General features: G+C 50.8%; 6 protein-coding genes across 6 annotated transcripts; 5 read left to right on the top strand and 1 right to left on the bottom strand.

Moving 5' to 3' along the window:
* Positions 1-2,507: 2,507 nt before the first annotated feature.
* On the top strand, positions 2,508-3,598 carry TrAtP1_001867 (uncharacterized protein). The gene is made up of 3 exons (XM_014085757.2): positions 2,508-2,733; positions 2,786-2,874; positions 2,953-3,598. The coding sequence occupies exons 1-3, from the start codon at positions 2,598-2,600 to the stop codon at positions 2,995-2,997; spliced, it is 270 nt and encodes an 89-aa protein (XP_013941232.1). The 5' UTR covers positions 2,508-2,597; the 3' UTR covers positions 2,998-3,598.
* A 242-nt stretch (positions 3,599-3,840) lies between these two features.
* TrAtP1_001866 (uncharacterized protein) lies at positions 3,841-4,848 on the top strand (the record flags this gene model as incomplete). Its single annotated transcript, XM_014085758.2, has 1 exon — positions 3,841-4,848. The coding sequence occupies one exon, from the start codon at positions 3,841-3,843 to the stop codon at positions 4,846-4,848; it is 1,008 nt and encodes a 335-aa protein (XP_013941233.1).
* A 433-nt stretch (positions 4,849-5,281) lies between these two features.
* On the top strand, positions 5,282-7,136 carry TrAtP1_001865 (uncharacterized protein). The gene is made up of 3 exons (XM_014085759.2): positions 5,282-6,132; positions 6,232-6,703; positions 6,785-7,136. Exons 1-3 carry the CDS (start codon positions 5,618-5,620, stop codon positions 6,836-6,838), a joined length of 1,041 nt encoding a protein of 346 aa, XP_013941234.1. The 5' UTR covers positions 5,282-5,617; the 3' UTR covers positions 6,839-7,136.
* A 1,164-nt stretch (positions 7,137-8,300) lies between these two features.
* TrAtP1_001864 (uncharacterized protein) lies at positions 8,301-11,003 on the top strand. The gene is made up of 3 exons (XM_066111192.1): positions 8,301-8,904; positions 8,971-9,334; positions 9,411-11,003. The coding sequence occupies exons 1-3, from the start codon at positions 8,465-8,467 to the stop codon at positions 10,083-10,085; spliced, it is 1,479 nt and encodes a 492-aa protein (XP_065967265.1). The 5' UTR covers positions 8,301-8,464; the 3' UTR covers positions 10,086-11,003.
* A 1,531-nt stretch (positions 11,004-12,534) lies between these two features.
* Positions 12,535-15,237, bottom strand: TrAtP1_001863 (uncharacterized protein; the record flags this gene model as incomplete). The annotated part of the gene is made up of 1 exon (XM_014085760.2): positions 12,535-15,237. The coding sequence occupies one exon, from the start codon at positions 15,235-15,237 to the stop codon at positions 12,955-12,957; it is 2,283 nt and encodes a 760-aa protein (XP_013941235.2). The 3' UTR covers positions 12,535-12,954.
* Positions 15,238-16,289: 1,052 nt separating this feature from the next.
* On the top strand, positions 16,290-16,586 carry TrAtP1_001862 (uncharacterized protein; the record flags this gene model as incomplete). Its single annotated transcript, XM_066111191.1, has 1 exon — positions 16,290-16,586. One exon carries the CDS (start codon positions 16,290-16,292, stop codon positions 16,584-16,586), a length of 297 nt encoding a protein of 98 aa, XP_065967264.1.
* Between the last annotated feature and the right edge of the window lie 760 nt (positions 16,587-17,346).

Here is a 17,346-nt window from a genome sequence, read left to right as displayed (position 1 = left end):
TCGCATTTTCTCTCGGCATGCATTACACAATGCCATCTCTCTCTTCGAATAAACCACCACCAAACCGCTACACCCGGCTGATTCCGCCCCAAAGCCCAGAGAAATGAACGCCCACTTGCCGGCAGCCAATCGTTCTGGCTTTAGTGCCTCATCTTAGCAGAACCCAGCAAAAAGCAGGCCTTTCCCGCCGCCATAAATTCCGGTACCTGACCATGGCTTTATTTTTTTGCTCGTCCAGCTTTTCTAGCGAATCGTCTGTTGACTCGCTGCTGCTACTCCTCCACAAGGTAGCTTCCTAGCAAGCTCCTAGCAAGCTCCTAGCAAGCTCCCCGGCGTGTCAGGCAGATTGTCAGGCGCCAAATAGAGCTCCTAAGTAGCAAATTGACGCAAGAATCACATTAAACGGAGCATCCCCTACTAGCGCCTCTGTTCCGTGTTCCCTGGAATTTCTAGAAAAGTCAGGCTTTGTCCGAGAGGCATTCAATCAATTCAATCAGTCGATCCATCAATCATCAACCCCATCGATACCATCGCCATCGCCGTCGCCATCGCCATCACCACCGTCTCTTGGGCGATAGATGGCGGCCTGGTCAGCTTCAGTTACCACCAACAGCCCCCAGCAACGCGGACCATGCACCGCTTCCCCTGCATTAGCCCACTCACAGATCACATGCCGTGCTGCAAACTGCTATACACCGCCAAATTGCCAAGTGCTACTTTTCTACCTGTGTAACTCGAGTTCCCGAGAGAAGCCCATATCCTTGTCCAGAACCACTGGCGGCCAGCCACGTCTATTAAACGCCCTGTGTTGGGCTGGGTTTGTTCACGTATAATCATACACGCTTCCAACTGACGCGAGAAGTAATCTGGGTACGGAGTAGTAGTATCATATGTTTACGACGTTGGCTTTCCCAACTGAAACATGTCGCTCCTGATGGTTTGTGTCTTTGGCCAAATACGTCTGCTGCATTGTTGTTGACACAATGAATGTGTATAGCACATTATTCGGGCACCTGTTTATACACAACTGCCAGCTGTGATTTGATGACGCCAAGATGCAGTATTGTGTCCAACAAGACTTGCCGATTAGACGTGGCTTCGCACATGCCAGCGAAATAGGGTAGGTAATACTTGTAAGTAATAGTACATGCAGCTTTGACAGCGGAGCATCTAATCTTAGATTGATTCTAAGAAATGGGACCATCATTTGTGACAGCCACCGGAAGTCGGTCACGACATGACATGGCACCCATCTATGCCACTTTCGTCTAGCCTCTACGGTTCGCCGCTTCGCACACTTGAGGAGAGAGAGTATCGCCATGGTAAAGACGGTAAAGAAGTCCTGCCACTACTGCTCCCTAGCAATAGTCTATTCCCTATAAGTCGTAGACGCATGCAGGTGCTCCCTTATTTCAGTTGCTAGCAGGCCCGTATGATGTGCTACGTGGCCGTGGAACCCGCCAGGCCGATCATGATCGGCTCGTCGGTCGCTCTATACTAGATGGCCAGGCCCTACCCCAACATTGGGCTTTGGATCGAATAGAAAATCTCTACACTAGGTGTTTTTACCCATCGGATATCGAATGGTCAATTGCTGCTATACAAGTACGCAAGAAGCAGAATCTCTTACGTACCTCTCAACGAATAGCTGCGTGATGTTATCATGAAGTAATATCTGCCTCCGTCTCCTTGCCAGCTTATTGCGCCGTCTGCACGCATGTCTCAGGAGTATTTGCCTTGCTTCAGACAAAGAGCCACCACGTCTCAGTATCATCCTTCCTATTGGACAAACTACTGCTCACCGTTACGTCGTATATGCGAGAACCGTCGACTTCAGCCCAAGGGAGATAAACGGTGAACAAAGTCTCCACCAGGCGTAGAGTCTTGCCAAATCATCTGGCATATCAAGAGGGCGCTTAGGAGCAAAGGCGGCTGGAATCAGAGACAGGAGAAGTGTCTTGGGCACAATAGCTAGAAATTGAGAAACCGGATTCTGGACATCAGACACTCTTCCTCTCCTCGTTATCTGTCAGCGATGACGATGATGAATAATACTATAGTTTGAATGGCGTATGAATAACCATATTACTTTTATACCAGTGGCCCATGAAAATGAAAAGCACGTTCGTTTCGCTACTATCCCGCATGGCCACGATGCGGAGCTCTTTGTCTAATTAGACTTCTTTATTAAAAAAAAAAAAAAAAAATCATAAACTATTCGTAGCCATACCAAGTTTTCAGTATCATTGACCAAGATGTAAGACACTTCAAGTCCTGGATTCAGTCTCCCTACCTATCCCTTTCATTGTGCAGCGTGAGCGAGATTATGATGGGCTCTCTCTCTTTCTCCCTGCATACAGTCGGCCAAGCACGGCCATGAACTTGGAAGAAATACTAGGAAACGGGATAGATGAAAGAGGTAGAGGAGGTCTTTACGGAACTCAGGAGCGGGGGAGTAAAAAGTATAAAGTCGACCATCTCTCCCAGCATTAACTCAATTCTTTTCATCCTCATCAGCTTCTTCCACAGCAATCATCACCACACTCTTCTACACTCACCATCAACTTGTTGCAATACCAACACCAAACACCTTCAAAATGCAGTTCTCCATCGTTGCCCTCTTCGCTACTGGCGCTCTCGCCTCTGTCTCTGTCTGCCCGAACGGCCTTTACTCCAACCCTCAGTGCTGTGGTGCCAACGTCCTTGGCGTTGCCGCTCTCGACTGCCATACTCGTGAGATACCATCTATTCCACACTTTTATAACTTCATCCTAACTTCAAATAGCGAGAGTCGATGTTTTGACTGGTCCCATTTTCCAAGCCGTCTGCGCTGCTGAAGGCGGCAAGCAGCCCCTTTGCTGTGTTGTCCCCGTTGTAAGTGCATCAAGATGAACTCTAATCTCACTACTGTGAAATGAGTGCGTGTACTGATAAGTTCGTGTGTGTATACAGGCCGGCCAAGACCTTCTTTGCGAGGAAGCCCAAGGCACTTTCTAAGGCAAACGCTGATTTACAGTAAACTCTGCGTGAAGGCATTGCAGGGTTTACAATCACTCACTGGTTCGAGGGGCCCGCAAAATTGGAGGAATATGGATGCACAATAGACAAGTTTGGATACTGGAGGATTAGCATAATGGATGTTTGCGGGCAGGATATGGATGTACGTAGTGTAGGACGGAATATATAAAACGGCATTTTACCGACCACCGTTTCTCGCTGTGAAGTTCTTCGTAGCAAATGCATAGACGCCAAGTCCAAGGGACGCAGGCTATTTGCATCAAGTGGACCGTTTGTTTCTTTTCTATGTAGCTGGAGTTACTGTACTTTAAGAAGATACTACTATTGAAAGATTCCAGTTCGTCGTCGTCGGTAAATAAGACAAATTAGAAAGTACTTTAAAGTACACCGCTCTGTTTCATGTATCTTGGAAATATTGTCCTATTCTGAACACTTGGGCGTATGTATCTGTGCTTTGTTGAAAGCGTGTTTCGTCATGAGATGTTCTTATAGCTTCTGCACGACTCTGAAATGGTTTTTTTCTCGGAAATATATTAGAGCCAAAGTTAGTAGCTGCCCTCATCATCTCTGACAATCTCATTTCTGGTTTGTAGATTGATATAGAAACAAAGCGATGCCTTGACATTTCGTCGCTACCCTGTATTTGCCATGTACGAATAAGGTTGGTTTTGCCACACGCGCTGCCGAATTGGTAAGCGCCACCGGTGACAAATCGCCCCAGTTATTATTTCCATATGCCTGTAGGCTCAACTCTTATCAAACATTTACTCGCAGTTATCCAGCCAAGATTTACTCAATTCAACTGCATAACAATTAAGAACAATGGCAGACACCGAAGCCGACAGCGCGCCCGTTGCCATTTTCAAGAAACGAGGCGCAAAGGGCAAAGCGAATATCCGCAAGAGACCAGCCACACCTCCCCCAGCCGCGAGCGACAGCGACAGCGACTATTCATCCTCAGAAGACGAGTCTGGACAGCGGGTAAAGAGGCAGAAGAAGACAGCCGTCGTCACCGCTACAGCAAGGGGAGCAGCATCTACCAACAAAGACACATCAGCCGTCATCTACACGGCCGACAGGAGCGTGCCCATCGCCGACACCAACGACGCGACGAAACACAGCAACTGGTTTGACGAGAATGCAAAGGATGCCCTGTCAACCAAGAATCTTCTTGGGTCGGCGGCCAGAGTGTCTAAAGACGGCCAGCCCGATGGCACGTACAAGGGACTGGCAAACCAGACGACTTTTATACAGAAAAACCCAGACGCTCCCCGGAAGACGGTCGGCCCTATCAAGGCACCCACGAACATTCGCACAGTTACGGCAGTAGAGTATAATCTTGGCATCTGCAAAGACTATCGAAAGACTGGCTCGTGCGGCTTTGGCGACGGGTGTATTTACCTTCACGATCGATCCGACATGAAACAAGGCTGGCAGCTGGATTTAGAATGGGAAAAAGTGACCAAAGGCAAAAAGAATCTCGGAGGAACGGTGGTGGCCAGCGCGAACCGGGACCAAGCAAAAGAAGAAGACGACGACGAAGATTTGGCAATTTTGGAGACTATTCCGTGGGCCTGCATCATCTGCGAGGAAACTTACAAGGAGCCTATAGTCACGCGATGCGGACACTATTTCTGCTTGCCTTGTGCCCTTCAGAGATACAAGAAGGATCCATCTTGTGCGGCATGCGGCTCGGGAACAAATGGCGTGTTTAATTCAGCAACGAGACTGAAGAAGCTGCTCGAAAAGAAGCGCCAGAGAGTGGAGAGGAAAAGACAAGAAGCAATTGAGAGGGGAGAAGAAGTGAGTGATGAGGAAGGGGAAGACTGAAGGGAGAAGGAGGATTGACATGTGGGCATTTGAAGTGGATTTAATGATGGCATGAACGGATACTCATGAGACTCTGGCCAGCATTAGCTTCATCGATACAGAAACTACGCTGCACCTGTATAATAATTGAATAACGTTAATCATCTATTTCCAACATTGAATACTCTGTTCTAGTGAATTACAATTCCAGCGAATCATCGAAAAGTATAACATGGTGATGATTTAAGCTCAGCTTGATAGCAAACCACATTGCTTTAGGCTGCAGCGGCGCCTTTGACGCCACTACCCGCATTGTGTTGTGCAGGCCGATGCTGTCACCGATAAGATAAGCCGCATGGGAGGCAAACCACAAGCCAAGCCGGATCCAGCTTGCAGCCCCGCCATGTGATCGCATCGCCCCTCCGCCTGGCTGTCACTCATCCTCATCCTCATCCTCACCGTCACTAGACACGATCCAGCAGACCAAAGAAATCGAACGGCTGTGCTCTAAACTTTTTTTACTTTGATCTCTAGCTCCAGTCACATGCACTGCTGCTGACTCTCTGCCTGGCGACTTGACTAGACGCTTCTTTCGTCTGCGCCCTTCTGCTTCTGCCTTCGTCATCATCTTCACGCCAAAGCTTCATAGACTTTGTTTCTCCCTTGCAACTACCGATATCGACGGATCGATTCAAAGAAAACACACCATTTATCCCTTTCATCTTCGAATTTTCCACAAGACCCATCCGGAACGAGCTCGAAAGCCACCAAAGATAGGCTACAAGCAACCATGAATTACCTCTACTCCACGGTCAACACTCTGCGTGACCGCTACACGCCGGTGACGCACACGTCGACCTTTCGCAACACGGGCCAAATCACGCCCGAAGAGTTTGTAGCAGCGGGCGACTACCTCGTCTACAGATTCCCGACCTGGTCCTGGAGCGACGCCGACTCCGAGGCCCTGCGTGTCAGCTATCTGCCTGCCGGGAAACAGTTCCTCGTGACTCGCAACGTGCCGTGCCACCGCCGGCTGAACGACGACTTTGCCGGCGATGCTGGGCACGAGGAGTCTGTCGTCAATGACGGCGACGACTTTAAGAGCAAGGGCGATGTTGATGACGATGGTTGGCTTCGGACGGGAGGGCTGGCTAGCTCGCAGCCGCTCAAGGCGCGAGAGGTTAAGACGGTAGATGATGCGGGCAACGTTGGCGACGACGATCTGTATGGGCTGGACGACGATATTCCGGATATGGAGGACGAGGAGGAGGACGATGCTGTTCTTCGTATCGAGCCTGGCAACACGTAAGTTTCACGAATCTCTACACGTATTGCGTTTTTGGTCCTTTCGCTTTCTACGCTACAAGGAAGTTGTCTTTTTGTTAACGATCTGTGTTGGAACAGCGCTCGCCGCACTTACAACCTCTACATCATGTACACGCCCTACTACCGAACGCCACGGCTCTACCTCTCAGGCTACCAGGGCAGTGGCCACCCTCTGCCGCCCATGAAGATGATGGAGGATATCGTCGGCGACTACAAGGACAAGACGGTGACGCTCGAGGAGTTTCCCTTCTTTGCCAACCACGTCAGGATGGCCAGCGTGCACCCTTGCAAGCATGCTCCCGTGATGAAGTCGCTGCTGGACCGTGCTGACGCCGCGCTGCGTCTCCGCAGAGAGAAGCTGCGTGCGAGCAAGAAGCAGTCCGTGGACGGCAAGGACGTGGAGGGCCTGACGAGCGAGCTGGGTAATCTGGACGTCAAGGGCGCCCAAGATGCTGCCGACAAGGACGAGTGGGAAGAGGTGCAAGAGAATGAGGTGGACGACCAAGAGGTGGCTATCCGCGTCGACCAGTACCTGGTCGTATTCTTAAAGGTGAGTTTCAACATTTTCCTCTTTACCATCCTCCCCCTTTTTTTCTACATGATTGATGACTGACTTGTGGAAATGGAACAGTTCATGGCCAGCGTCACGCCTGGAATCGAGCACGATTTCACCATGGGTGTCTAAGCATGGAAAGATTCTGGATTAAAACAAGCAAACAACTTCGATCCATGCTCTATCTACAGGTTGTATTCTACACGCTCATCATTCTTATAATTTAAAGCTCAAGCCGTTTCTTTATGTTGTATGCGTGCGTCTTGCAACAGGCGTTTATGGGACGGGGATATTACTCCACCCGGACGAGTGGTGGCATGTACATTTATCATCATTAGTTTCATCTTACTTTTCTTCCTTTATGCTGGTGTCTTTTTGGGGCGGGAGTAGCAAAGCAGAGATAGAAATGCACATCATATTATTTTCACAGCTCTGAGTGGCCTTTTGACATGTTGATAGCTATCATGGATTGCATTGGCTGGAGAATTGGGAACATGTTTCTCCTGCTGGTACCTACCTAGAGGCATCTACCGATTTATGCAACTCGCTATGCCGTGTCCCGTGTTCAGACGAATGCCTGCCTACATGCAGCACCCGTCATGTGAGACAGGTTCAAGTCAAGATTGCACTCGGACTGATATCGCCCACTGCCTTGGCCCGAAGTAATACAGGGTATCAGTTGATGCTGGCACTAGCAGCAACATGCAGTAGCTGATTCACAGATAGTGACTGGAGTGGACTCTCATCGGCCGTCCGATGCAGGCTACTGTCTCATCCTGTCTCTGGCCGGCCAGATCGGTCCTGGGGTTGACGGGTGATGCTCCCACCCGCATCTTGGTGTCCCGTCTTCATCTTGGGCGGCCCAACAGCAGCACGATTGCTAGTATTGTGCTAGTACTAGCAGCACTATTAATAGGTAACTGTCTGGTTAATCTCGGATGCTGGCCGACTCTTCATTTCATCCTGCATGAAAGCAATAGTTTGGCGTGGAGGCGAAGATGGAGGCGAGAAACAACATCAGACGAGAGGAGACGAGAGGAGAGGAGAAGCTCATGAGCGAGCAATTACAGTTACAGGGTCTCAGGCACCAAGCACGGCACTAGCAGCTTAGCTCCAGGTCTGCGGTCCGGCGATCTGGCGGGCGCGGAGCAGCTGCGGCTGGGACTTGGATCTTAGCGCCAACAATCTAGCGTTGGTGGGACACGACAGCGGCCTTTTTTAGTGCGGTGCGGTTGCATGGGGCGGTTTGAACTGGCTCCATGGGGTTGGACGGAGGGACGGATGGCAGTTGGCAGTTGACAGTTGACAGAATCTGGCAGCGGGTAGCCGTAGCACTGGGACGGGGACGGGCTGGAGGGTACGTGTGCCTGTGTGTTGGTGCGGCTGTATGGGAGGTAGAGGCTTCTGGGGGGCTAGTATCGAGTAGCATGGCACGGCATTGATGCCATCTAAGCCATGTACAAGCTAGCTCGGGGTACCTATCAAGATACTTATCGAGACACTGCAAGCCGGCTCTAGAGTAGCGGTATCTGATGCTCTAATCACAAGTATCTCCGTTTGTCCTGGTACTTGCCACGGTGCTGACTGCTCCTGCTCCCCCTTGACTTATAACTTATACTCCATCCTCCTCCTCTCCTTCCCTTTCGCTGTCTTCTCTTCTCATCATCTCCCTTTTGACCTTTTTTCATCCGTTTCTCCCTCTGCAGAACAAGGAGTGAGATACGAGTTCATGGTTTCTTTTGTGCAACACATTTTCACATGACCACGCTGCAATATAGCAGCAATCCAGCGGTCATGTCACTCATCAACCTCTCGTCGTCCACCTCCTCTTCCCCTACCACGACTAACACCAACACCAACTTGACAAGCTCTGCTTCTACTGCTTCTACTGCACAGCCCGATGCAGAGGCGCCCCTATCCATCTTTGGAATCACTCGCCGCCACTGCAGAGAAGAGCTCTATGTCAGTCCAATCCGATGGACCGGCCGCCATGCCGAGCTTCTGCATTTCTCCTTTAACGGGCCATATCCCGAACCAGCGCCTCCTGTTTGTGCAGGCATCACAGAGGCAGAATACTCCGAGGAGCGTTCTGGCACTCGGCATCTGAAAGACTTTTTCGACTTTTACTATAAGCCCGTCATGCGTGAGCAGGGCATTTGGTTGCTCATCACGACTGATGCGTGCCCCCTAGTCATCTAGTTTGTCACCTCTCCTTGAAATGTGAATGATTATTATGGCTAACCAAGATGTCTGTCTGCTTCCAGTGAACAACCTCTCACACTCTCACTGGGCACATCCGTTGTCAAGAATCTCCACTGCATGGCATTCTACCTCAAGGAGTCAATCATAGGACGCAAAGTGCACAAGCTTCCCATTGCCGCTCTTGTTGACCAAGGCCGCATCACTGAGCTGCGAAAAGAGTATCTGGGTCTATCTCGATGCAAGAAATGGAGCTACTGGAACCGCCCCATGTGCTGTCTCTACCAGAAGAAGTGGAAGAAGATTACGCCACCAAATCCGTTGCACGACCCATTCATTACAGCTCTCCTCATTGGGCTGGCACAGAAGAAGCGAAAATACTTGCAAGAGATTGGGTCTCCCGAAGAAGCCAGAACGGGGAAACTCTATGTATGTTGCAGTCTATGACTTGTACAACGCCTTTGCATTACCTATTGCTAACGTCTTTTCTTCTTTCAACTGCTAGTGTCAAGTTGTTCATACATATAATTCAAGGGGCCCGTGCAAAGAAAAGCGTGAAGAAGCATACTGTGGCTGGCTGTACCTGTACCAGGCCGATATCCCATCTACGCTTCTTGACATGTTTGAACAGCCCAAGGTTGCACCACCAGAGACGCCATATATTGACATCCGCATCACCAAAGTCACCTACTACCCGCTGGCTACCCTCCGAGCCCGGCTACTGGAGCTGATACTGCCAGGAACCGCAGCGGCAACGGCGGCAGCAGAAGCAGCGGCATCAGAGACAGCCGTGTGGCAAGCGCTGGCGCGCAAGGTCGCTACCGATGCCAGGGAGAGTTTTCAGCATGGGACCATGGCAAAAGAGACCATGGCGCAAAATATGACACCAAATGATATGGTGGCAACATGGGCAGCACCACCAGCATCCATCACGCAGGCAGACATGGTTCAACCAATCATTGATTCTACTGCAATGGCTCAATATCAGCAGGCAATGGACCAAGCTGCCATGGACCACGCTGCCATGGCTCAACCAATATTGGATCACGCAGCCATGGAAGCCGCATACGTCAACCAGAATGCTGGGCAGAAGCGCAAGTATGATGATGAGCATGACGACCAACCATCTCATAGATGGGCCCCCCAAGTGTTTCTCACTCCCGTGAATCAGATTTACTAGTGGCTGAGAGGCGGCTTGAAACAGCCACCAGCGCGCCGTTGGGTCCTCTCCGACGGGCACTTACCAGAAGTTGACTGGATCATAAGGGTTGCTTCATCTCTTCTCCTGATGAGCACATCAGTTTTCTACCATGTATATAATATTTTTTAGGTCGGTATCTATTGGGCATTTATTGGACAAACAGGGTAATGGTAGATTGCATAGCGCATAATGAGATGGATACAAGATTGTTTGGAGGATCAAAAGGAGTCTGTTATTCTCTTTTTCTATTTTGTCATTTTGTTCTGCAGTTCTCGTCTACCAGGCGAGTGGTGACTTGGCTTGTATGTGAGCTGAGTCTACCTAGCTTTTGATTAATTACAATATGACATCTCTGTTTCTTTTGGTACTCTATTGGACTCTCCCTACTGAGAAGCTAGACCAGGGTTCTATGCACGGCACGCACTCCAACCCCGGCTTTTCCAAGCCAACTCTCAGCAGCTGGGCATGACGCATCCGAGAGGAGCCCGAAAAAAAAGAAAAGAAAAAAAGCAAAGTTGCCTACTGCAAGTACCCAATGCCCGCACTCGCTCCAACTCCACCATGCTAATTGGTGTCTCAGTTGCTATCTGGTCCTCATGATAGATGAATGACCTTTCTCATCGTCTGATGTCCAAGCGCCTTTTTTTTTGTCTTGGAAGCTCCATTCGGCCTCAGCTGCGTGTACCAATCGCCGGGTTAAGATCTGCTGATTGGAAAAAAAAAGAGACTGATCAAAATCTGGACGACGAATCCGGGATTGTGTCTAACCTGCCTAATGAAGAGAGGTCGAGGCTCCTTTGGCCAACAGGCGCCTGTTAGATGAACAGTCTCGGATACTTTTGCTTTTCTTTCCTTTTCCTGTTTCATCACAAACATCATCATCATCATCATCATCATCATCATCATCACGGCCTTCCAACCTCCGATGCCGATGTCAAGGCCCAGCTCTGCGGATCGGATGTTGCCAGGTACCAGCCAGCCAGCGGCCATCTCCCACCCGCAAGCCCGCCACCAGAAAAGATTTTTCTCTCCCTTACATATCGAGTACGCCGGACGTCGAGGCACGCCCTTTGGCCAAGAAAAAGGCTTCTTGTTAAACGGCCCAGTCACAGAGGCGGAGTGTTGGTACCCTATTCCCTGCCGAGCTGAAAACTAGGGGGGGGGTTTATGCAAGGGCTGGGCGTTGGGCACCGATATTCGCTCGGATACTACTACTGTGCCATGATACTCCTTGTAAGTTGCGCAGAGATGCCTCGAAGCAGCATTAGTATTTGCTCTTAGCATTGTTCTCTCTTTTTGCTTTTTTTCTTCTTCTTGTTGTCTCTTTCAAACACGGATCCGGATCGGGACTTGAATACGAGCTTCTTGCATCTCTCATAGGCTCGATCGAACTGCCTGAAAAAGAAAGCATTGCAAAAATCCTGCCTTGGTCAGAGACACATCACAACACCACAGGTGGAGAGGGGCAGGATATTGCTCCAAGACTTGCAGCTACTAGCACTGCTACTAGCAGTATTTTTTTTCCCGTGCTGCTGAGAGTCCTCGTGCCAATTTTGACAGGCTCCCCAATTTTTTTTGGTTTTTGTTGTGTGCCGTGGCTCATTTCATGATGCTTCTCCCGGCCCGGCCCAGCCCCCTCCAAGCCTGCATTAGCACAGCCATCTGCAGCCCGAATGATTCTCTATTTTCATCGAGATGATGATCTGATCAAGTCCTTGTAGAAAAGCAAAACTTTTCTTTTGCCGGCGCAAGTTGGACCGACCGAGAGCTGTCTCTGTTAGGTGAGGGGGAAAATCCCAAAGTTGGCGTAATGTGTAAGTGGTCTAGTTCGCTGCGGCTGAACAAAAAGCAAAAAAGAGTAAAACTGGGGGGGGACAAAAAATAGATCACGTTGCAACTCACCTGACGCCCGCAAACGCGTCAAGCACTGTTACAGCATTGCGCTTTCCTCTCTCTCTCTCCATTTCCTTGTTTTTTTTTTCCCCCTCCCCTTCTTTCCTTCTTTCTTCCTATCTGTCGTCACGCACCGTCTTGCTTGGCTTGGCTACTCTCAGGCCAAGACAAGCGGTGATGGCCCCCCCCCCCCGTATTTTCTCTATCCCTGCCTAAGGCCATTTCGAAACATGTGGCCCAACTCAGGAAAAAGACGGGCTGCTGGGTGAAATGAATGCCCGTCTAATAAGAATAGACGTGTATGCGTGAATGATTAGATTGCCAGTGCTGGGAGAGATGCGTCATTGACGGCCACCACTACGTCGTAGCCATCACTTCCCCTGCATTACCCAACTGAGACCATCTAGGACTTGATACGTAACTGCATGTGCACGGAATAGTCATTTAGGTAAGTAGGTAGTAAATACTTGTGACTGCATAAAACATCACCGCCAGATTGTTCTCACGTAGATGGCTGGAGATCAGAAAACCTTGACGTGAGGAAGCAATACTAGCTGAATTGAACAATAATTAGGAGAGAAAACTAAAGCAAAAAGCAAGAGCAAAGAGCAAAAGTAGGACAAAAACATACTTTTATTTCCCATCCAATGTCTTCTAGTACACAAATATCCCAATTATTCCAAGCCCGAAAACCTTTACACTATACTCAATCCAAGCCCAATTCTAATAACATCAAGTGATAAACAGCTGATGTACACAATTCCACGCTATATCCTCGTCCATCCTAAAGGCAGTAATTCAACTTCAAGATGAATGCGCAACTCTAGTTGTTGTACCTTTGTCGTACCTTTGTCCCTTTGCGATAAATCCTCCCAATTAAAAAAAAAAAAAAAAAGAAAAAACGTGTCGAAAAGGAAAGAGACACCAAGAGATATCTCTTGGAGAGCGAGTGTCTCTACATTCTTCCAAAGGGAGCACCAAAGTTGCTGGTATGTCGAAGTTTGAGAGTAACCTCAGGGCCCGGCTCGCTGTCCGAGTCTGAATCTTCTCTTCGAATGGGCCGCTCGATTTTCACGGGGGCATCCTCATCCTCACCAGAGTCCGATTGAGCCTCTAATCTCTCCGCATCGTCGGGAACAGCACTCATGTCAAGATCCTGCACAACTCTGGGGAGGGCATCTTGACCTTGGCTAATAGGCCCTAGTCTTCCATTCAGGGCTTGTAGAAAAACTTCATCTTGCGCGGGAATGTTCCGAATCATCAACGGGCCGGCGAGAGGATTATCATCCATGGCGTCAAGGAGAGCCCGCTGTGAGGCAGGAGAACCGATGATGGAAGAGCCAGGGTTTGTGGGAGGGGAATAACTCGCGACATTGAGTCGGCTTTGACGTCTGTTTGCTTCGTCCATCTGTGACTGAAGCCCTTCGGTAACGTCTGGGATGGTCATGCGCCTGTTTCGTTGTGACAGCGGTGGCGAGTTCCGCATGACGTTTTCATAGAAGGAGTCGATCTCTGCTGTGCCAGTCTCCTCAGCCTTTGCCTTGGCTTCTGGCTTGATTTCGCCCTTGACCTCTGGCTTGACCGCTGGCTTGACTTCGCTCTTCATCTCTGACTTGACCTCGCTCTTCATCTCTGACTTGACCTCGCTCTTCATCTCTGACTTGACTTCGCTCTTCATCTCTGGCTTGATCTCTGACTTCATCTCTGGCTTGATCTCTGGCTTGATCTCTGGCTTGATCTCTGGCTTGATCTCTGGCTTGATCTCTGGCTTGATCTCTGACTTCATCTCTGGCTTGACTTCGGGTTTAAATTCCGTCTTTGTGTGCTCGTTGGCATTGGCGTTGGCCCTCATGCTGGGATTGATCCCAAATCCGAGATACGGCGCAGCGGTCGGGGTTATACCGCCTCCACTGGGTCCTGCAGCAGCAGCAGCAGCAGTGGAAGCGGCAGTAGCAGCGGCAGTAACAGCAGCAATAGCAGCGGCCGTGGCCGTGGCGGACGGAGAAGAGAGTGAGCGATTGGGGGTATGTCCAGCATGCATAGTCAGTCGTTGCAACTCCCCTTCGTCTGCCTCTGGTTCTGCATTGACATCAGTGACGAGGAAATAGTCGTGGGACATGCTGCGCTGCCTCTTGATGCGAGGTGACGAAGCTCCCTGCGGAGAAGCTGGTGTGAAGATGTAGCTTTGAGCGACACTTGTTCTGGGAGCCACTCCGTCCATGCCCAATTGAGCCTCACCATCATCGACGGCAGAGGCTGACCTCTTGGGGCTCCTCCTCATCATCAAAGTAGGAGAAGGAGGAGACCACTCCGGGCTGTTTGCGCGGGTCGCGTCTCGTGCGAATCCTGGCACACCGAAGACGTCGAAAACAATCTCAGGAGACGTTGGCGTAATCCCCGCGTATTCGTCACACAGGCTAGGAGTGCGATTGAGGATGCCGGCCTCGCTAGTGGATCTGCCAGCTGGCTGGGCAAGGAATCGAGGAACCCCGCTGTTGAGCACGGGCAAAGCGTCAGAAAAACCGGTATAAACGACGGGTGGCGGCTCATGGACTGGTAGGTTGGGGTGAGGAACGGCTGGTGGTGGCTGACTGTGTTGATTTTGCAAAGAGTCATGCCTGCGGAGCAGTCGATTTTCATTGCCCAGAGCGTCAATATGAGCCTTCAGTAGCCGGATTTCAGAGTCCTTGTTGTCCCTTTCAAGCTGCCACAAGTGGCGTTCATGGCGCTGTAGGAACCGTTGATCCTCGGCAACAAGCAATTCTATTCTGTGCAGGCTTGTCCGGATGAAAGCGTGCTCCCTGTGTAAAGCGTCCCTGGTTTCAGTTTGATGGAAGGCCATGGCTGCCTCGATACACCTGTCTGGTTCTCCTCGAACGCAATGGGGGCAGCGACAATTTGACAGAGGGCATTGAAGGTCGGCGTCGAGGCAAATGCGACAAGGCGGGCGGGCTGAATCAGGGGTAGGAGAAGGCGGGAAATGGGCTTCTCGCTTGATTGGGCGGTCAGGATGAGCAGGCGCAGACGCAGGCGCAGACGCAGACGCAGCAGGTGGTCTTGTTCCTCCAAAAGCAGCACCAGACCTTGATTCACGCGGCGCCAAGATTGGCGGAACGCCATACAGATACCCAGCCGAGGCTGAAGTACCGGTGCCTGCATGAGTGCTCATTTCGGCGCCCATACCAGGCCAGAGTCCACCCCAGCAGGCGTATCGGTCACGATTATCGTCACCACTCATGCTAATATCCACTGACACGACGGGAGCGATTTCCGGGAGCTCCCAAAAATCAAGATCTGGGTGTAGTTGTCAACAACCAGACACATTCATTTTCTTGTGCGCATGCGAGTGCGAGCGAGTGTGATACGTACCTGCAGGTATTGTAGAAGACAACCGAGACTAGGTACCGTAGGTATAAATCGTCCAGGCGTGCAAGGTGCCCGGGTATATCAAGCACTTTTTTTTTTGCGGGATATTTGAGTGGGAAGGAGGGAGCGCCTGGTAGAGAGACGTGGCGATGGTCTGATGAGGACAGCAGATATGGCGATGACGCAGATGATGTATGCGGAAGAGAGCAAAGAGGCACAGCCTGAGAAGGAAGCAAGACGGCCGAAGAGGCAGCCAAAGAGGCAGCCAAAAAAGCAAGCGAGCAGACAAGCCGATGGGCAAGCTGATGGGCAAGCTGGTAGGCAAGCAACGTCCGTGGGCAGAGCCTGGGATAGAGCCAGAAGCAAAGGCCAAATGCAGCCTTGTGAGCGCAATCGGTGGTTGGTCGAGTCTGCAGGCCCCGGATTCCCGTTGCGTGGATCGACGCACAGAAGATGTGGATTAAGCCTTAGTCAGCCGCTTGCCGGTGACGAGGGCCAAAGCAGACGGGTAGGGCTGTAGGAACAGACGGGTAGGCTGTAGTAGCAGATGGATAGAGAGTTGTATGAAGAGAGATTGATGTTTGATGGATGAGCGTTGCACAGGAGAAACAGAAGAAACAGAAGAAACACAGAAACGCGTAGACTGGTATATTCTCGCAAAATAGGCTTTTCACTAATCGGTGGCGGATCAGTGGCGGCGGACCAGGCACTCTTATATCATGCGCCGTGCGAGAGACTGTGACGAGGTGTTTTCGATCTCGGAAAAAATGTCCCAAGCGGCCGGTGGCTGGCTGTCTTCTGAGACACCGACGGCGGCGTGGATTGCCCGTCTGAGCTTCAGATGCCCAGTGCCTAATACTATCGCCGGGAGCGGTGTCGAGAAACACCAAGCAGCCCCATGGGGCGGCGCAGCCAGGACTACCAATGCAGGGAGCTCGCTGGTCTCGATGCCGGGTCGGTTTCCGCGACAGACGGCCCAACGACTCCCCAGTTTTGACGTGGGAGAGACGCCGCGCAATTTTAAAAGAGAAGAAGACCTGGTACAGAGAGGACAAGATCAAACGCTGGTTCAGCCGAGAGTTGCGGCGCAGAGGAGTGCGGCTAGTAAGTCGAGGGCGGCATGGGAAAAAGAAACAAGAGGCTCGCGTTGCAAAGTCGAAAATGAAAGTTGACGGCGAGCCAGATGAGGATGGAGGCCAACACCAAGCTCCCGCCTCTTAGTGCAGCGATCAATCAACATTGGAACTCTAATATGGACATGGTCGCAAATACCGACCAAGAGCGGCTGCTAGTGCGCAATGTTGGCACATAATGACCAAATAGTGGGTGATGGTTTGCGCTGTTCGAGTAAATATTGGATATTGAGCCGCTCAGACCAGCTCAAGATTCGAGACTTTTTGCTGTGCTGCTCTTCATTCGGTGCAGCCCGGATGCACCAAACGCTGGTGGGATGCTGCACCTCACACGGCATCAGCTTCTTGATTGCAATTCTCTTGATCCGTCTCCTCGCCCGTCTGCGACTCTCAGCTCCTTCTTGCTTCCTTCTCCCTCGCCTGTCCTGTTTCTTTCCTCGCCCTTCTCGAGTCGAATTTAGCGCGCGATGGACATATCCAGTAAGTGATGGCCGATATGAGGCCGCTGGCCCCTCGCGCTTCCTCCTGTTTCCCTATTTTTTCGGCCCCTCTCGCTAAGCCAGCAGTGATCAAGATTCAGCCTCGTTTTAGAACCATCCCCCACCACCGCTAACCGTATGTTTACAGGCACCGCAGTAATGGGTAAGTTCGGGCAGAACTAGGTGCCTTTTCGGCCCGCCGCGCAAGCTAGATTCAGGTACCGGGCACAGCAATACCAGAGAGAGCTCAGCGGACTGGGTACGTGTATTGCGCTCTTCTAGTTTGGATGCGCGTAAAGCGTGGTGGGCGGCGATATTGAGATGTCATTGATGCCGATTCTCAATTTCGCCGGGTTGGGGAGCATCTCC

The sequence above is a fragment of the Trichoderma atroviride genome, chromosome 1 (genome assembly GCF_020647795.1).
Source record: "Trichoderma atroviride chromosome 1, complete sequence".
In the NCBI taxonomy this organism is placed as follows: domain Eukaryota; kingdom Fungi; phylum Ascomycota; class Sordariomycetes; order Hypocreales; family Hypocreaceae; genus Trichoderma; species Trichoderma atroviride.
This window is presented reverse-complemented; position numbering and strand designations above follow the sequence as displayed.

What these genes read in the sequence shown, in the direction of transcription:
- TrAtP1_001867 (XM_014085757.2), top strand. Translation starts at nt 2,598, where the DNA reads ATGCAGTTCTCCATCGTTGCCCTCTTCGCTACTGGCGCTCTCGCCTCT. An exon ending in CGCTCTCGACTGCCATACTC is followed by an intron (nt 2,734 to 2,785) that starts GTGAGATACCAT and finishes AACTTCAAATAG; the next exon opens with CGAGAGTCGATGTTTTGACT. An exon ending in TTTGCTGTGTTGTCCCCGTT is followed by an intron (nt 2,875 to 2,952) that starts GTAAGTGCATCA and finishes GTGTGTATACAG; the next exon opens with GCCGGCCAAGACCTTCTTTG.
- TrAtP1_001865 (XM_014085759.2), top strand. Translation starts at nt 5,618, where the DNA reads ATGAATTACCTCTACTCCACGGTCAACACTCTGCGTGACCGCTACACG. An exon ending in CGTATCGAGCCTGGCAACAC is followed by an intron (nt 6,133 to 6,231) that starts GTAAGTTTCACG and finishes GTGTTGGAACAG; the next exon opens with CGCTCGCCGCACTTACAACC. An exon ending in ACCTGGTCGTATTCTTAAAG is followed by an intron (nt 6,704 to 6,784) that starts GTGAGTTTCAAC and finishes GAAATGGAACAG; the next exon opens with TTCATGGCCAGCGTCACGCC.
- TrAtP1_001864 (XM_066111192.1), top strand. Translation starts at nt 8,465, where the DNA reads ATGACCACGCTGCAATATAGCAGCAATCCAGCGGTCATGTCACTCATC. An exon ending in GCGTGCCCCCTAGTCATCTA is followed by an intron (nt 8,905 to 8,970) that starts GTTTGTCACCTC and finishes GTCTGCTTCCAG; the next exon opens with TGAACAACCTCTCACACTCT. An exon ending in CCAGAACGGGGAAACTCTAT is followed by an intron (nt 9,335 to 9,410) that starts GTATGTTGCAGT and finishes TTCAACTGCTAG; the next exon opens with TGTCAAGTTGTTCATACATA.